Raw genomic sequence first — 18,435 nt, 5'->3', positions numbered from 1 at the left:
GTGCCGTGCCGTGCTCACACTGTGAGGGGACAGTGGCGTCGGCAGGCCAGAGGGGAGGCCAACACAAAGCAGGAAGTGATATGCTGAGCTCCGATACTGCAGCCAGAGTTTCACACAGAGCACAGAGTGATTTATGACGGGCTGATGCTGTTTATCCGTCACACTCACATTTTTTTTTTCAGTTTGTTTTGTTCAGCAGTTGAATATGAAAGGAGACAATGTGTGAATCTGACAGAAGCCCCATGGACTCGCAGTGCTAAAAGGTTGTTTTGTGTGTGTGTGTGTGTGTGTGTGTGTGTGTGTGTGTGTGTGTGTGTGTGTGTGTGTGTGTGTGTGTGTGTGTGTGTGTGTGTGTGTGTGTGTGTGTGTGTGTGTGTGCGTGTGCGTGTGCGTGTGTGTGTGTGGCAGTCATGAAAAAAGAAATGGCTCACCAAAAAATGAATTTATGCAGTGGGAAAACCTGACCGATGTAGCACCTGCTTGCAGTCCTGGCGTACATACATCTTGTGCTTGATAACAAGGCGTGACGTGGGAAGCTAGCAGATATGCGCTCCCCTGCTCTGTGGCTGACTTTCACCGTTCATTAGTGTCGCTTTGGGCAGCCCACTTTTCTGCTGGTTGGTGGTCTTCATGGTGTAAGGCCTACTACTCAGAACCTCCCGTGAGTGGAGGAGGAGGAGGAGGTGGAAGAGCTGAAGGAGGTGTAGGGTAGGGGTAGGGCAGGAGAGGCGTGTGCGTGTGTGTGCGTGTGTGTGTGCGTGCGTGCGTGCGTGCGTGTGTGCGTGTGTGTGTGTGTGTGTGTGTGTGTGTGTGTGTGTGTGTGTGTGTGTGTGTGTGTGTGTGTGTGTGTGTGTGTGTGTGTGTGTTGGTCAGCGTAAAGCTAAAGGGTGGGGGTAGGGATAGGGATGAGATTTATGATGTGTTTTATGACTGTTGTGAGGCTGGCCATTGGAAGGGGGCTCCCACATCAAAGCTGCCCATTGTGCTGCTCTCTCTCACGACCGCAGAAAAAGTGTTTATTGGCCAAGGAGTCGAGTCAACCAAATTCAGACTCTCACCCCCTAGGAAACAGGCAGCACTAGGGATGTGCTTACTTAGGCCTCCCTACTTGCCTGCAGTCAGTCATGTTGCCATGGGGGTCGGTGAAGAAGACAATATGGACAATAGTCAATAGTCAATACTGCTCAGCAGCTAAGATCCTGTGGAGCCCTGAAGTTCTCAAAAATGTAAGGTTCATTGGTTTTCACTGTTGAGGAACAAGCTGTTTGAGTGTGTTTGAGAGAGTGAGAAAGTGATGTGGTATATGGTATTTTCTTCAGTGTGCGGTTATGCAACAGTAGCCCATGAACTACTACATAGTAATCACACAGGTACAAGTCACGAAAACGCTAACTGCATCATCTCACCAATCTTTTGAAAGCTGGTGCTTATGATTAGTCGTTGAGTGAGTTCACCAAACATTGAATTTGGCAAAATGTTTTCAAAAGATCACCCTAATTCTATCTTCCAGATTGAAGAAATGCCATTCTTGGCTTACAGGAAACAACACACCACTCTCTTTAATGGAAAGTAAACTGGTCCACTTCAAAAAGACTAGACCAGGAATGACTGGAGCACTCAGATACTTTTTAGTTATTTTATTGTGGTGCAAACATAAAGACTGACGTTTCGACGCAGTGTGCGTCGTCTTCACCACACACCACACACCACTCTCTTTATTTGACAGTCCGTAAACTGTAGCTTGTGCTGGAAATCTAAACACGAACCAGCCAAGTTATGAAATGAGACAGGAGAAGACATTTTCATTGCATTATTAAACGGCCTACGAGACGTGAACGAGCGCATTGGTTGTGTTAGTCTGTAAAAACCCTCTGGGACAAAAGTGCTGCTCTTTAGCCGCACTCCGTATCGGGCCGCTCGCTCGCTCGGTTGGTCTGTCTTTATAGAATCTCAATATTTATAGTGCCATAAAGTCGGCGGCCTCTACTCTCCACAGTAATTGCTTTGTGTTAGGCCTCCTAATATAGGGCCTCTTTAATTAAAGCTGGGTGTCCTCATCCATTTGGGCCGGCTTTAATGTGCGTGTTTACCTATAATTGAGTAGTTCATGGAGGTATTTGACCTCTGCGGGGGCATTTTGCCATCGATTTGATTTTTCCCCCTTCCTAGTCCAAGTGACAAAGCGTGACTTATGCATGTTAATAAAGCATCCTTAGGCGAATGGGCTCTAATGAGGGTGCTTGGGGAGGAAAACACAGCAGTCGTTTGTAAAGGGCAGGCAAGGCAGCAGGCTGATATGGGACTGTGATGTGTACTGTGTAATGTGCAGTCACCTGCCTGAGCCAGCTACCCAGGTCGCAGCCAACCGTGAACAGCCGCGCTGCTGGTGGAGGGTCTGAATTATAAATGCTTCGAGTCCACTCTCCATGTTTCCGATTTTCAGTTCTGATTCACGAATCAGAGACGTGTGTGTGTGTGTGTGTTTATCTAGGAAGCCAAAAGGTTTTTTTTCTGCAGTTCAGTCACGTCTTCTCGCCTTGGTTTACTTACCTCAACCATAAAACACAAACCACCGACAGTCCTGTACCACCACAGCAGTAAACAGATCGGCCTTGTACAATCTTAACTCGGTGAGAGATGGTGGATGTGGCTGTGGCCTACTACTCCTCTCCTCTCCTCTCCTCTTCTTGCCTATCCTCTCCTCCACTCTCTTCTCCTCTCCTCTCCTCTCCTACCCTCTTCTTGCCTATCCTCTCCTCCACTCTCTTCCCCTCCTCTCCATGCTCCCACACTGAGTCATGTTGTGCGAGAGTGACAGTGCACGTGCTCCGCTGGCTCCCCCCATGATGGATGGCTCTTCCTAGAGGAATATGAGCCGTGGAGAGGCAGCATGGCCACAGTGGAGAGGAGGGGGGTGAAGGCCTGTGATCAGCTTGGCTGACAGTTTGGCTGGACCCTGGGACTAAGTCATCTGAAAGTCCACCCCTGTCCAATGCATAGGATGCAAAGAGGACCCAATTCTGGGGGTCCTCTTTCCCTGGGCCTGGGACAACTGACCTATTTCCTCCCCCCTGTCACAGCCTTCCCTGCCTGTCATACAGTGTTGTTTTCCCCCCTCCAGGATCTCCTGCACGTCTCTCCTCTCCCTCCCCTGGAGCACTGAGGGGGTTAAAATACGGCCGGAGCACCGAGCTTCGAGCAGGAGCCCGAGCCTTAGCTGAGCTTGTGGCAACCGATGGACAATTTGAGATTTATTTGTCCAGTGCAGGCTAGCGTGAAGCACACAGGGTTTGTTATGCTCACAAATCCTGCTGGTTGATACTTATGTGGCTTGAAAAAGATTGATGGGTAATGGTCAGGGACGTGAGTTAGGAGTTAGCTAACTTTGATAGCAGATGTGGAGCTCATTGGGTGTCTGTGTGTCTGTGAGAGTGAAGGATCATTACATGGTTATGAGAGAGAGAGAGAGAGAGAGAGAGAGAGAGATAGAGAGAGAGAGAGAGACAGAGACAGAGCATGAGGTGTGCAGTATGTGGGAGAGTAGGCGTGTTCTGTGCATCCATAATGGCATCAATTTCATGTCTTGATTTAAAATTTTGACTTACTGAACAGCTCAAGAGTATTTCTTCACTCCGCTCTGTGTACAACATTTTGTACATTTTGTTTTTTTACATTTCCCAGTATGTGGAATCCATACGTGTACGGCAGCTGTTATTGTCCATTTCCCAAAATTGCAGAGCCATTGCAGCATATCTCGTCTGTGTGTGGGATTGGTGATAGTTGAACAGACTCTCAGCCTAAGACATACCTTCCTTTGAGAATCCAGCGTAGTGTGATAGGCAGTCAGGACACGCATGAATGACTCCATGCAGGGTGCGGTGTGTGTGTGTGTGTGTGTGTGTGTGTGTGCGTGCGTGTGTGTGTGTGTGTTTGTGTGTGTGTGTGTGTGTGTGTGTGCGCGTGCGTGCGTGTGTGTGTGCGTGTGTGTGTGTGTCCTGTGTGCCAGCGTGTGCGTGTGTGATGACGCATTATGTGTCACCAGGGAAGAGATCAGGTTGCACATTGAACATTCAATGCAAAGAGGGCACTGCATGTGAAAGGCGTGCTTGTGAAGCCTCAGTTTAATTGATAAACATGCGCGTGAAGGCCACTGTTGGAGTAACAAAACAGCCCTCATCATGCATGTGTAGCCAATGTCGGACCAACTATCTATAGCAATCACAAGACAAATCAACATTTTATATTTTCCGTCGACCTTTTCCATTTTTGACAGTGCATGCAGATGAGAATGCAAAAGGTGTCGAAGTGCAAACTAAATATAACATGAAACGCTATTGACATTACAAACTCTACAAACTACAAAGTTGTTACAGTTGTTCATCACATGTTTATCAGTATGCATAGGTTATCAGTATTTGTTTTTTTTTACAAGCAGTTTCTTTTCCCTCCCTCATTTTGTCCCCTCTCTTTGCTAGACCCAGCCTCTCTCTTTCTCTCTCTCTCTCTCTCTCTCTCTCTCTCTCTCTCTCTCTCTCTCTCTCTCTCTCTCTCTCTCTCTGACCAATAGTCTCCGCCCCCAGCAGGATTTAGCTTGCCCAGATTCCATGTCAAAGGTCAGGGCCCAGATGTCACCCCCCCTACCCTTCTCTCTGTGTAATTGCCCCGGGCCTCCTGTCCCCTCCTCTCCTCTCTCTCTTCCTCTCCTCTCTCTTCTCATCTCCTCTCTTCTCCTCTCCTCTCCTGTACCTCCTCTCCTCTCTCTCCTCATCTCCTCTCCTCTCTCTTCTCCTCTCCTCTCCTCTCCTCTCCTCTCCTCTTCTTCCCCCTCACCCCTCCCCTTTTCCTCCCCTTCACTGCTCTCCTCTCCTCTCCTCTCCTCTCCTCTCCTCTCCTCTCCTCTCCCCTCCTCTTTTCTGCTCTCCTCTCCAAGGGGCATGACCCACCACCATCATAGGGGCTGAACTGCTTGACCACCATTCTACACCCACAGTGATGGAACTGAGCCTCGAATCGAACTTTTTTTTAGAAAAGCCCTTAGGCACTGAAATGGCCAATGATGACAGTGGGATTTATTTTTGTGTTCCAACAAATAACCTATTAAGTGGGTTTAATAACTCCCTTGAGATATATCTGCTGTTGAATGAGCACGAAATGTAGTGCTTTTTAAATCTTTCGATCTTTTTTCATCCTTTAAATTAAATGGATATGAAAATACAGTATCCATTCATAGTTAATCAAATTAGACACGTCACATTTCTTGGAATAGGATTGGAAATGAAAACTTTCAACGTTCTTTCAAGTTTTTTTTTGCTTCTTTTCCATGCCATCTCAACCTCTGCTGCAGTTGAAAGTGGGCTTGTTTTCCAAACTCCTCCCTATCTTGCCTAAACAATTTCTTTATCTTCTGCTGCGCCGGGTAAAGCTGGGGGGTATTCTGGGAGAGAAAAGGCTCAACTCGTATTCCACCCCCCGTGACCTGGAATTCCTGGGGAGTTTTTATCTGTGCCTGACCCCCTGACCCCTGGGGGCTGGCTCCACTGAAGCTTGTGGATCCCTGTCACTGCCTACCCCCCCTCTCTTCACCCTTTCCCCTACTCCCTGTCCCAGCACCACCCATGGGCCTCTCTTTACCTACTACTCCCTCTCTCCTCCCTGTCCCAACACCACCACACACCCACCTCACTGCTTACCCTCCTCACTACTTTATACTCCACTCCCTGTCCCCACACCCTCATCTACCCACCTCACTGCATACCCTCCTCCCTACTCCCTCTCTCCTCCCTGTCCCAGCACCACCCATGGGCCTCTCTTTACCTACTACTCCCTCTGTCCCCCCTGTCCCTACACCACCACACACCCACGTCAGTGCTTACTCTCCTCACTACTCCCTCTCTCCTCCCTGTCCCTACACCACCACCCCACACCTACCTCACTGCTTACGCTCCTCCCTATTCTATATTCCACTCCCTGTCCCCACACCCTCATATACCTCTCTACTCCCAGCACCACCCACACTCCTCTCTGTGCTTACCCCGCCCCCTTCCTTCTCTACTCTGGGTCCGAACACCATCCTTCCATTCCTTCATTCATCTTTTTTTTTTTAAAGCCCATTGGGAAACTCCAACTCCCATTGTCATTGTGACACAGCACTCCACAGCACACAAGTGAACACTGCACACTGCACACAACGAAATTGCATTTATGCCTCACCCGTGCAAGGGGGCAGCCCTCAGTGGTGCCCCATGGGGAGCAGTGCGGTGGGACGGTACCATGCTCAGGGTACCTCAGTCATGGAGGAGGATGGGGGAGAGCACTGGTTGATTACTCCCCCCCACCAACCTGGCGGGTCGGGAGTCGAACCGGCAACCTCTGGGATGCAAGTCTGACGCCCTAACCGCTCACCCATGACTGCCCATATAGTATCCATACACACTGATACCTTCCTCCACTCGCTGTCCCAACACCAGCCATTCCCCATCTCACTGTCTATCCTTCCCTACTCCCTGTCCTGGCAGAACAAATCCCAAACTCTTCTCAGTGAACAAACCCCCCATCCCCAGACACATCTACCCTGCTCCCTTTTTCCGAGCAAAGTACGCAATGCGAGGAAAACACCTCTCTCTCTCTCTGTTTCTCAGTGAGCGTTTGTGTGTGTTTGTATACTATGTGCACACGCTCGTGCGTCTGTGTGTGTGTGTCCGTGTCCGTGTCTGTGTCTGTGTAGGTGTGTTTGTGTTTGTGTTTGTGTTTGTGTTTGTGTTTGTGTAGTGTGTGTGTGTTCGTACTGCCTCGTTTCTGCCTGTGTGTGTCTGTGTATGTTTATGTGTCTGTGTGCATGCATGCATGCGTGTGTGTGTTGTGTTGACTGTCTTGTGTTTCCAGTTGGCCAAAGGGTGGCATCTGAACTGAACTGAGCTGAGCTGTAGCCAGGTGTCACCATGACACTCACACACACACACTACCCCAGAGGTGTCCAGCTGTCGACCTGCCTGCCTGCAGTGTGTGTGTGTGTGTGTGTGTGTGTGTGTGTGTGTGTGTGTGTGTGTGTGTGTGTGTGTGTGTGTGTGTGTGTGTGTGTGTGTGTGTGTGTGTTTGTGTGTGTGTGCGTGTGTGAGCTACTGAAGTCTGATGTTACATTACATTACGTTACATTATATTACCTCACAGTTACGTGAGTCACATTTACAACAGGGTTTTTTTCAGCGTCTGTCTGTAATGTGATTTGTTAAAAGAGATCATGAGCAATCCAACAGAACTACCAAGGAATAGTAGGCCATAGTGTAGCAAGGTTAGAGTAAGGAATTATTCAGGACACTCCTGGCAATGATATTAAGAATACACACATAATCAAGGGCCTAGAAAACACTTTTTGCCATAATCAAGGATCGAGAAAAAAAAATGTCATGATCATCATTTTTTTAATGTATTTGTTTGTTATCATTTGCATCTTCAGTACTGTGAAGACACATTATCAAGAGCCACAGAACCCTTTTTCTCTCTGAAAGGAGAAGTTTTTTTTATGTTTTAGTTTATTATTTATTTTTGTACATTTGATGTGAAGGATCAATTCTGTGCGAGACCTGAGTGATAGGCTTTCTGCAGTTCCCGATATGTTCATTAATCTTCCTCAGCAGTAGTATACGGCTCTGGTAGTGTCATGTGTATAGCACTCCCTAGTGGCCTCAGGGGGAAGTGCAGTGCAGGGGAACCTCGCTTCACTCGTCGCCATCTGGACATCCAGTTCCAATTAACCTTTGCTACAGTTCCCAATCATTGAATGAAAATACACTGATTTTACTGTCTGTATTCTGATTTGTGGAAGTAAATTTGTGAATATGTACTTTTCCTTGTAGATGAATCAATCAATCAGCAGTGTTATATGAATTTGAATGTTATGAATGTTATATTAATTGCTGTACATTCAATTTAAATAATTGTATTACACATTAATTTAGCATTTTCTCTATTGAATTTTTGTAGGTGATTTATCTAGTCTCCGCTCTGCAGAAGGTGTCATTCATCTGTGTACTGTAGTGTACCGTGTACTGTAGTGAAATATTGAGGAAAGTATCAGTTGTAGACCTGGTCAGGCTGTAGCTCATTACCTTGAGCAATGTTGTTTCCTTGAATAGCCCGGACTAATGGTGTCCTAATATAGACCAGTGGACCTCTGCTCTGCCTCCCCATGACTATCACTCACTCCAACACCACATCACTTATCACACAGCTCTAGCGCTGCTGGCTTGCACTGCAGTTGGCAGCCACATTGTGCATTCAGACAACTCACCTGGCTGTACAATGGCAGTGCCATTTTTCACTTGTCATCATTCCCGTTATCGGTTTTGTTTTGTTTTGTACAATATGCCACCTGCAAATCTTGTGATGGATTTAAGTCAGCTCTGTGTGGCTCTGAAATTATACACATACAATACAATATAATTAATATACATGATATGTCTATATACATTATAATTGTATAAAGGTGTTTAAAATGTAAATAAATTCTTACTGAGGTAATTACAACACTAGTGCATGGTCTTTCATAGTTTACACACCAGACACTCCTCCATACCTAATGAGGGACATACACTGTAAGTGTGCTTCTACTTTTGCTTAATACACCTTCGTATGGATATATTTTAATCTAAAAATTAATAAAGTTACTCTACTACTACTACTACTACTACTCTACTACTCTGTTTTGTTGTCCTCCCCTTAGTGAATGAGGACTTTGTTGTCCTCCCCTTAGTGAATGAGGACTTGCCGTATATGTTCTTATTTTGTTTTATGTCCATTTTGGGTGGTAATGCTGGCCGTATGCTGTGTAGGGGTCGGTCTGGGTGTAGTTAGGTTAGTAAAGGCCAGTGGCTTTGGTCATGTGACTGACCGCTCTTGTGTTCCCTTCCCATGGGGTCACTGTCCCCCAGTAGAACCCTACACACCTCTAGCCTCTCACACACACACACATGCACACACACACACACACACACACACACACACACACACACACACACACACACACACACACACACACACACACACACACACACACACACACACACGCACATGCAGGCACACACACACACACAACACACAACACACAACACACAACACACTCGTCCCTGCCCCGGAGGCTCAGTAGGAGGTGTTGAGTGGTCAGTGCTGGCCAGAGGTGGTGTGTGTGTGTGTGCGTGTGTGTGTGCGTGTGTGTGTGCGTGTGTGTGTGTGTGTGTGTGTGTGTGTGTGTGTGTGTGTGTGTGTGTGTGTGTGTGTGTGTGTGTGTGTGTGTGTGTGTGTGTGTGTTGGGGGTGCGGTGTGAAAGCTGCCCATTCTTCTCCCAGCCCTGCTGACAGGGTGATGGATGGGATGCTCATCTTTTGTGCTGTGTGAGGGGTTGTGCTGTGTGTGTGTGTGTGTGTGTGTGTGTGTGTGTGTGTGTGTGTGTGTGTGTGTGTGTGTGTGTGTGTGTGTGTGTGTGTGTGTGTGTGTGTGTGTGTGTGTGTGTGTGTGTGTGTGTGTGTGTGTGTGTAGAGGGGGTTGGGGGCTGGACGGTGGACTGGTCAAGAGATGTGAGCTGCTGCAGCACACATCTGCCATGGAATGGCCCTCTGACCTTCCCAACATACACACACACACACGCGCACAGGCACACGCACACGCACACGCACACACGGCCAATGCACACACACACTGTCCTGAGTCAGCAAAACCCCTCTGGTCACACACACACACACACACACACACACACACACACACACACACACACACACACACACACACACACACACACACACACACACACACACACACACACACACACACACACACACACACACACACAAACCTCTTACTGCCCCCCATAAGTCAATTCTAGATTCACATGTTGTGGTGTGGAGCGGTCACTATCAATGCAAGAAGGGGGACACTGATGGCCAATTGACAGTGTCAGTGAAATGCATCTATGGCTGTGTCTGTCTCCGATTTTCTGAAGACACATTAGCCATAGCCTATTGAGGTTATACAGTTGGCCTTGGCATCAGAAGTTTGTTGGTTTGAATCCCATGTCGTCCATGGCTGAAGTGCCCTTTGAGCGAAGCAGCTCACCTTATATCGTTCCAGGGACTGTACTCTCAATAGCTGTAAATTGCTTTGGATGAAAGTGACAACAAGTTCTAATCTAATGAAATATAATGTCATGTGTTCCTCAGATCCCAGGAAAAAGTACCATGTGAAGCTGCTGGCCTACAACTTCATGGGAGAGGGATACCAGGCTGACCAGACCGTTAGCACCCCTGGATGTGTCTGTAAGTTGTCTTTCCTTTTCCTTTTAGTAAGACATGCAGCGGAATAATATTCGATTTTTTGCATTGACTACAATAATATATAGACAACAGGCTGTACGATTTTGAGTAATATGTGTTATTTTACACAGACTACTGCTATGTATCTTGTATATTTTTCATATATGACATTAATGGTCACAGTCAATTAAACGCTGCATAGTTTGGCATCGAAGTGCATAGTTTTTTTTATTCTTTACATCACTACTTACTTTCAAGAAATGTATCTCATATTCTTACTTGTCAGTGAATAGATTGGGATTCAGTTTCTATCCTAATCTATGGTGTTATATCCAAGCAAAAAGGCAGTGACTAACACAGAGTTCGAAACTGGGTTAAGTGACTTTAAAATGACCCTGTTGTGCAGCCTAAGTAGTTAAGTTGATAGAGTTGAGTAAACGTCATTAATCCCGAAGGAAATTATGTTCACTCTACTCACGCTTTAGGGAGATTATTGACAGTTTTGTTACTTTATATCATCACATTCTTTAGAGATCAACCATTTCATCTAACTTTTTAAATTTAATATATATACATGTCATTAAAATCATACTAACTCATTGTCAACAACAATAGTGCAGTTGTTGCCTTTTTGCTTCGTAGGTCAGAACAGCATTACATGTAGCTTTACCTAATACACATCTCTCCTTCACAGCTGTCCGTGACCGCCTGGTGCCTCCTCCTCCACCTCCGCACCACCTCTATGCCAAGACCAACAGCTCCTCGGCGGTCTACCTGCACTGGGGCCGGCCCGCCTTCACCTCCGGCCAGATGGTCAACTACACCGTGCGCTGCAACCCCGTGGGCCTGCAGAACGCCTCTCTGGTGCTCTACCTGCAGACGTGAGTCACACTCGCTACCTCTCAGATACACTCACTTCGTCATCGTCATACCACAACGTTAAAGGTGCACTGTGTGGGATGGTGGCCAGAGTAGGTATTACAACTATGCTACTCATAGAAACAGTGGTGTCTTCTGCCAAATTTGATCTTTTCATGAATGTTTACTCAGTAATGAACTAACATTTACTAGTATGACCAAAGTACAACAAGTTTTGTAGCTAAAAATATCTATTTCTGGAAATTCAAAATGACGGACAAAGGAGAAGATCCCCCTTTTCATGTATGAAAAGTGCAATTTTTCCAGTCATAATGAATACTTAGAATTTGAAAGTGGTGGTAAGTATTTGTGAAGAAGGTAACATTTATGAATAGGCAGCATGAATTTTGGAAATACTCAGCATTCATCCCCTTCCTCCCAGTCACAGCAGTTTGTGTCCAGGGCCATCCTTAAAATGCTTACCCATGTTCATTTTGTATTTTTTTTTAACCATGTTTATTTTTGTTTGCTTCACCGCAGTGCTGAGCAGAACCTGTTAGTGCAGGACCTGGAGCCCAACACCCGTTATGAGTTTGCTGTTCGTCTTCACATGGATCAGCTGTCCAGCCCGTGGAGTCCTGTTGTCTACCAGAGCACACATGCCGAAGGTAAGCAGAGCCCTCCAAAAGACCAACATATTCTAGCATTCTACTATACATTCTACTATATCTGAAAATAAGCATTTCCCAACCCCCGTTGAGCTAAATAATTGAGTTTGACCTTTTTCCTGTTCTACAACATGTTTTCTGAGTCTGCCCATGCAAATTCCGCCTCCAAGCCAGCATTTGTCATCATACATAACGATTCAAAACAAGCTACACCACCACCGCCACCACCATTCATTGTATTACACATGTATCAGTGTGTGCAGTCAATGCTCTCTAACTAAGATGTTGCACCTGTAACGATTTTGAGCGACTCTTTATATTTGTTTATGTTGTTTTGTGCTATGGTTGGAGTTTATTGACCAGGTAATGATATATAGGAAAGAACTCTTTTGTGCAGCAGTCTCCCATTGTCTCCGTGAATACTCGTAACGCAGTAAGACCATCGAGTGCCCAGTTTGAGAGGACAAAAGACAGGAGATCAGGATCGACTGAAAGCCAGTTCCATTTCAGCTCCTCTGCTTCTCAGGCCTTGGCACTGGCCTTAAGAGGCACTCAAATAGGCTCCTAGTGTAGATGCTAGTCTATCTGACCTGATTTAGCCAGCTTTTCTAATGTGTCACGGTCTCCACTGGTCACAAAGCCGAAACCTGGGAAAGAGAGAGCGTGCACGAGAGAAAGGAGCTTAAGTGATGCCATTCTCCACTCCTCGTCCCCAAAGGCCATAGCCATTTAGTGGAGTTTACAGAGGGAAGAGAGAGAGAGAGAGGGATAGAGATAGAGAGAGAGATAGATAGATAAAGAGAGAGAGAGAGAGTGAGAGAAAAGAGCAAGAGCTGCACCAAATTGATTGAGTGTGTGTGAGTGCCAAGTGTGAGGAGGGAGACCAGATCACAGCTCTCTGAGGCCCTGCAGCAGCAGCAGTAAGCCTGCCTATCTGTATCTGGCCGCCGGGTTTCTCTTATCACCCTCAGTAAAAGCCTCTTAGTGCTCAGCAGCTACACTGCTCCACTCGTATCAGATTTGAGCTCAGGGTTTTCATTTTCAGCTCCAGGTAAATGGCCAAGGCGAGGTTCTCATTCACCTTTTCAGGCATTATACAACATGCTGATTCCCACACACTCACAGACACAGTACTGAACATCTCTCTCTCTCTCTCTCTCTCTCTCTCTCTCTCTCTCTCTCTCTCTCTCTCTCTCTCTCTCTCTCTCTCTCTCTCTCTCTCTCTCTCTCTCTGTTCTTGTCTTTCACAGCGCCCACACAGCCTCCGTCGGGCGTGAAGGTGACGTTGATCGAGGGTGACACCGCGCTGGTGTCCTGGAAGATTCCGGACGAGCCCAACGTGGCCGTGACCCACTACACCATTCTCTACGCCTCGCGCAAGGCCTGGGTGGCCGGGGAGTGGCAGGTCATGCAGAGAGAAGGTGAGGAGGACAGAGGGCACCAGAGAATCAAAGAGATGTTTTTTTTTGCTTCTTTATATTTTCGTTTATCATGTGCAGGCTTACATTACGTCAGATTCACAGCAAATACCAAGCAAGTATGTCCACAGATGTATAGGTGGAGAGTGATGGTTTTCAACTAATTATTTGGTGTGTACTTTGGTTACATACAGTACAACACAAGTCTTAAACTAACCATGTCATGACATGTTTGAAAAGTATTGGAAACACAAAGAGATTGATCACAAACAAATAAATAAATATGGATGGATGGATGGATGGATGGATGGATGGATGGATGGATGGATGGATGGGTGGGTGGGTGGATGGATGGATGGATGGATGGATGGATGGATGGATGGATGGATGGATGGATGGGTGTATGGATGGATAGATGGATAGATGGATAGATGGGTGGATCGACAGAAGAGGAGTAAAGTGAACATCAACAGTAATGTGTAGTCTGTTGAAAAAGTTGAGTTGGAAAGTGAGAGGGACAGGAGAGTGATGGAGAGAGAGAGGAGTAGTTAAGTGAAAGGAAAGTGAGATACAGTGTGCGTGTGTGTGTGTGTGTGTATGTGTATGAGTAGAGAGAGAGAGAGAGAGAGAGAGAGAGAGAGAGAGAGAGAGAGAGAGTGAGAGAGAGAGAGAGAGAGAGAGAGAGAGAGAGAGAGAGAGAGAGAGAGAGAGAGCACAGTTGCTGGGCAGAGAGGACGGTAAGGTCCCTTTACAGACCCTGTGACACCTGTCCCCCCTCTCCACACCACACAGCCAATTGGAAATCAATACCTCATTTCATCCCACAATCCATGTCTGCACTTGTCATTCATCTCCTGTGATTTCCGGCCAGTGCCTATAGAAACGCTCCATTGTCTCATCACTCAGGACGTATACATCTGGGGACTTCTCTCATGCTCAGTGACTTCTCATTTAACATTTTCTCTGGTGCTTTAACCTCTGTGTTGAACATCTTACACCAAAGACAAAAAGGCCAAAAGGGAACGTGGCAAAGGATGCTGCCATGTGACCTAGCAATGTCATGCGGGGCTAGTGGCTACTCTATAATGTGTCAAGCTTTACACACAACTTAACACATACAGTATGTGGCAAGTGTTTGACAAATGGCCTGCCAAACAGGTAACAGCTGTTTGACTTTCGTGGAAGCAAAATAATGCAGATTTGCTCGGCCGTGCTGACGTTAGCACTGGGGCGCGCGAGGGAGCAAGTGAGTGAGTATCGGTGTCACACGCGTCAGCTGGCCGATTTTAAAGAAGCTCCAGGATCTGTTGAGAGGTGTTTTTTTCCGTTTTCCTGCAACAGCAGCAAGGGTTGTAATGGATAGCAGATGGCTGCTCGACATGCCTGGCATCTCATCTCCTCTCCTTTAAGTCCGGGGCTGCACTGCGGTGGTGGAGGGTCAACAGCCCAGGTCATGCTCAGAGAGCCCCCCTGCTCGCCTCTGAGGCCCGGGGCCGTGTAAATCACCCGCGGGCCCCCGTGACAGTTACGGCCAGGGGGCTCGCTCGGCCATCTTAACGGCCAGGGGCTGGGTGGTACTGAGGGGTAGGGGGTTGGAATGGGCATATAGCACCTCGATCTTTGACCCCCCCTCTTGTTCTTTGGGCACACTGGTCACACAAATAGCTCCTCTGCTGCTGGGAAACTTTTATGTTTTTTCCCTTCTTTTTTCCTTTTTCTTTTTTTTCCACTGTGTTGTAAACCTTGGTTTTTCATGGTTCAGTAGAACCATGGGAGAGGGGCACGTTAGTCACCTTTTTGGTTTCTGGGACCACAAGAGAAGCGGTTGGACACACACTGTATTTCTTTTTTTCATGCCAGACGTGACATGATGGCATAGGATGGAGGCCTGCATATGTTATTGTGATAGCGTGGCCCCCCACTTTGTTAGTGCTTAAACAATGCCTGACAAAAGATCTGATGATGTGACGGAACTATTTTTCCCTATTCCGTTCGGGAGGCATTTTGAATGTTTAGATCTACAGTATTTTGATTGGTTTACTGTTTTCTAACCATTCATGTCCTTGTAATGCCGTTAATTCTGAGTTTCTATGAAATGAGTCTGAGCATGTGACTGTGTGTTTTCCACAGGGAGCATGACGATGGCTCTGCTGGAGAAGCTGCAGCCTGGTAACATCTACCTGGTGAAGGTGTCGGCCTCCAATGAGATGGGCGACGGGCCTTTCTCCAGCGCGGTGGAGCTGGCCGTGCAGACAGACGGCTCTTCCCCAGGTGTACCCCGGCGCTCACATGGCTCTGGACACGCCACAGGTCAGTTCAGCAGCACTCGTACAGCACCAGAGGTAATGGGTATCCATGCAGCGGTTCAGACAGTAAACATGCTTCCACATAAATTCCAATCAAACCAGCTCTGAATCAGCTCCTGATGAACACTCAAGTCAACAAGTCAGATAGACCAGTTAGTCTGTGAAGTTACCTTTTTTTCAGTTTTTTTCTGGCTTTATCATGATAGGATAGTGAAGTTGTGACAAGAAAATAATGGGGAGAGAGAGACGGGGAGGGTTCACCAAATGACCTTGGGCCGGAATCGAACCTGGGTCGCTGGCATAGCCGTCAGTCAAGTAGATGTTTTAAAAGGAAATTGTGACAGGGTGCTTACTTCTGACCTGGGTTTTGACACCTCTGTACACCACTGCATTTGAAATCATCAGATTACCAGAGTTCAGGGGTCCCCCTAGTGGCCTCCTGTGTAACTACATTAGAAATTGTTTTCTTTTTTGAATCGGAGGTTGCCTAACACATTGCCCAAGACTTAAACTCTTAAGCAACCTATTGCCAAAGCAACCTATTGACATTACATTTTGTTTAAATTATGCAGCACAACATGGTCTTAAAAATGACATGTTTGGCAGTCCAGTAGCCTGTTTATGCATATGGGTCCGTTGGTTGAAAAGAATCAACAACTTAACAACTACATGTTAACATTGCTGAGAACCTTAAGTGACAGACTAGGACATTCCTTCTGTGATTGTATTTTAGGACTTCTCAAATTTGGATTTTGTTTCATAGCGTACTCTGATGGGCTTTACCACCTGGACCAGAAGTCAATGACGGGCATTATCCTCGGGGTCTGTGTGGCACTCACCTGCATCATCATCTGTGCCCTAATCCTCGTCTGCAGGGGCAAGTCCAGGTAATGTCCCGTTAAGAATTAATCATAAAGTATATCGAATTAAACTTATATTTGTACGCTTATAAACATTATTATTATGTATGCCAATTATAACAGTAACATGAATGTTTTTTCAAAAATTGACACCGTGGCTCACCAACAAAAGCTACACCGTGTTGCTGAATTATGTGTATCTATCACCCTCCAACTACTTTGAATGAATTGAGCTGCGATGAAGGGACACTACTTACACTACATGCATGTGCTGTAAACACTGTGATCTTACAGCAAATCCTGCACGACGAAAAGCGTGCGGCAAGGTGGAGGGCCGATACCGGCGCTGTCTCACCTGGCCGGCGAGATACAGGTGGAGAACGCTGAGGTCATGGTGCCCATGATGAGTGATCACTTTGTTGACGCAAAGGTAAGCATGCCAAATTTATCATGAATAAAATATAGTCATGCTCAATGAATAACATACAGTATTAAGACACTAGTAATTTAGTGTCTTAATAGTGCAATTTATCTTTTTTGTAAAGCCATGTTATGATTGTATAATGTAATGAATATCCTATAAACAAAATATATAGATAGATACAAATAGATAAAATAGATAAAATATTTATAAATATATATTTTTAAATAAAATATACATATACATTTTTAATTTATTAAATCATTTATCATTGTGCTCAATCCTTCAAAAAACAAAAAAAAGCTGTGTATTAATTGCTAAATTTGTTGTTTTGTAGGGTGGGACCAATTTGATCATTAACAGCTACGGCCCTGTCAACATCAGCCCTGAGAAACCGAATAAGAAGAAGTGGTTCTTCTTTGAGAAGGAGGAGAAAGGCAAAGGACAGGTAAAGAGAAAAAAAACAGATACATGCCTACAGTCAATGTAACAACATGTGTTTTCTTTACTGGTTTACAGCCCGTTGCATCATAGTGCTTTTTGTTATTGTCCTCCTGCTCCACAGAACGTGAGGAAGAGCCACAGCAAGTGTTCGTACCAGCAGGGCAGCACTGTGCTCTGCTATCAGGAGGAGGCGCACCAACCCACCTCCCTGCAGGTCCTCTTTGGCCCCTCAGGAGGAGGCGGTGGAGGAGGAGACACGGAGGGCTCCCAGAACAGTGAAGGCAGTCACGAGACCGGGGACTCGGGCCGCTACTCCCACGACGAGATGGAGATGACCAACCTGTCGTCGGGGGCGGGCAGTCGGCCGTGCTCTCTGCAGGGCGTGGAGAGCAGCAGCGGGTCCGAGGCGGGGGCAGAGGTGGAGTTGGAAGAGGTGGAGGAGGTGCAGAAGGAGGTCCGGTCGTGTGCCTTTGTGGTGGACATGGGAGAAGCCACTGGAAGGGCCTGTGGGGGGCCGCAAGAGGTCCTGCAAATATCCCAGCCTGCACTTTCCCACTAGGAGTGTGATACGCACTCCCCCTGCACCCCTAAATACCTTGGATCTATGCTCCTTATTTACCTCAGTCCTAGTAGTATCCCTCTACCTCAATCCCTACACCTGAATCCCAGTTGTGTTCCCCTACCTCAATCCAAGTAGTATTTTTCTGCTACCTCAATCCCTCCTCTCTATACCTTCACCTCAGTCCCTGCTCCTTAACCCCTCATCCTTCGCCTTTCTCCCTCCTTCCCTCCCATCCTCTTTTCTACCGCCCTCCTGTTTCGATGGACAATGAACAGGAAGCCAAAGAACAAGTTACCTCAGTGCAGAAGACTTGGCCACTGGCTTCACGTGTATGCCAAAGAGCTGCATTTAATGAATGTCATTATTTTTTCATTTTTATTTTCTCTTTACTTTTAACTTTTTTTGTCTGTCTGTATGTGTAAATCTCACCCACCATGAATGTCTCGGGGAAAAAAAAGATTGTCAAAAAATGGGAAATATGACTGTTACATTTTCTGACATTATTTAAGTTTGTCACTGGAGCAAAAGGGAAAATGGAACTCCCCTTTGCTGACGATCTACCTCAGTTTACCTCGGGTAAACATCAACTATATATTT

General features: G+C 46.4%; 1 protein-coding gene across 1 annotated transcript in view; it reads left to right on the top strand.

Moving 5' to 3' along the window:
• Positions 1-17,911, top strand: part of LOC134438367 (protogenin A-like) — a 51,518-nt gene extending 33,607 nt beyond the window's left edge. Inside the window, exons 11-19 of the mRNA XM_063187927.1 lie at positions 10,209-10,304; positions 10,996-11,182; positions 11,700-11,827; positions 13,078-13,248; positions 15,376-15,555; positions 16,315-16,438; positions 16,706-16,841; positions 17,170-17,280; positions 17,398-17,911. Coding sequence (XP_063043997.1) covers positions 10,209-10,304; positions 10,996-11,182; positions 11,700-11,827; positions 13,078-13,248; positions 15,376-15,555; positions 16,315-16,438; positions 16,706-16,841; positions 17,170-17,280; positions 17,398-17,835 — 1,571 coding nt within the window. The 3' untranslated portion in view covers positions 17,836-17,911. The remainder of the gene's footprint in view (positions 1-10,208; positions 10,305-10,995; positions 11,183-11,699; positions 11,828-13,077; positions 13,249-15,375; positions 15,556-16,314; positions 16,439-16,705; positions 16,842-17,169; positions 17,281-17,397) is intronic.
• Positions 17,912-18,435: the final 524 nt, after the last annotated feature.

The sequence above is a fragment of the Engraulis encrasicolus genome, chromosome 22 (genome assembly GCF_034702125.1).
Source record: "Engraulis encrasicolus isolate BLACKSEA-1 chromosome 22, IST_EnEncr_1.0, whole genome shotgun sequence".
In the NCBI taxonomy this organism is placed as follows: Eukaryota; Metazoa; Chordata; class Actinopteri; order Clupeiformes; family Engraulidae; genus Engraulis; species Engraulis encrasicolus.
The sequence above is the reverse complement of the archived record's forward strand: the minus strand, read 5'-3'. Positions and strand labels throughout refer to the sequence as shown.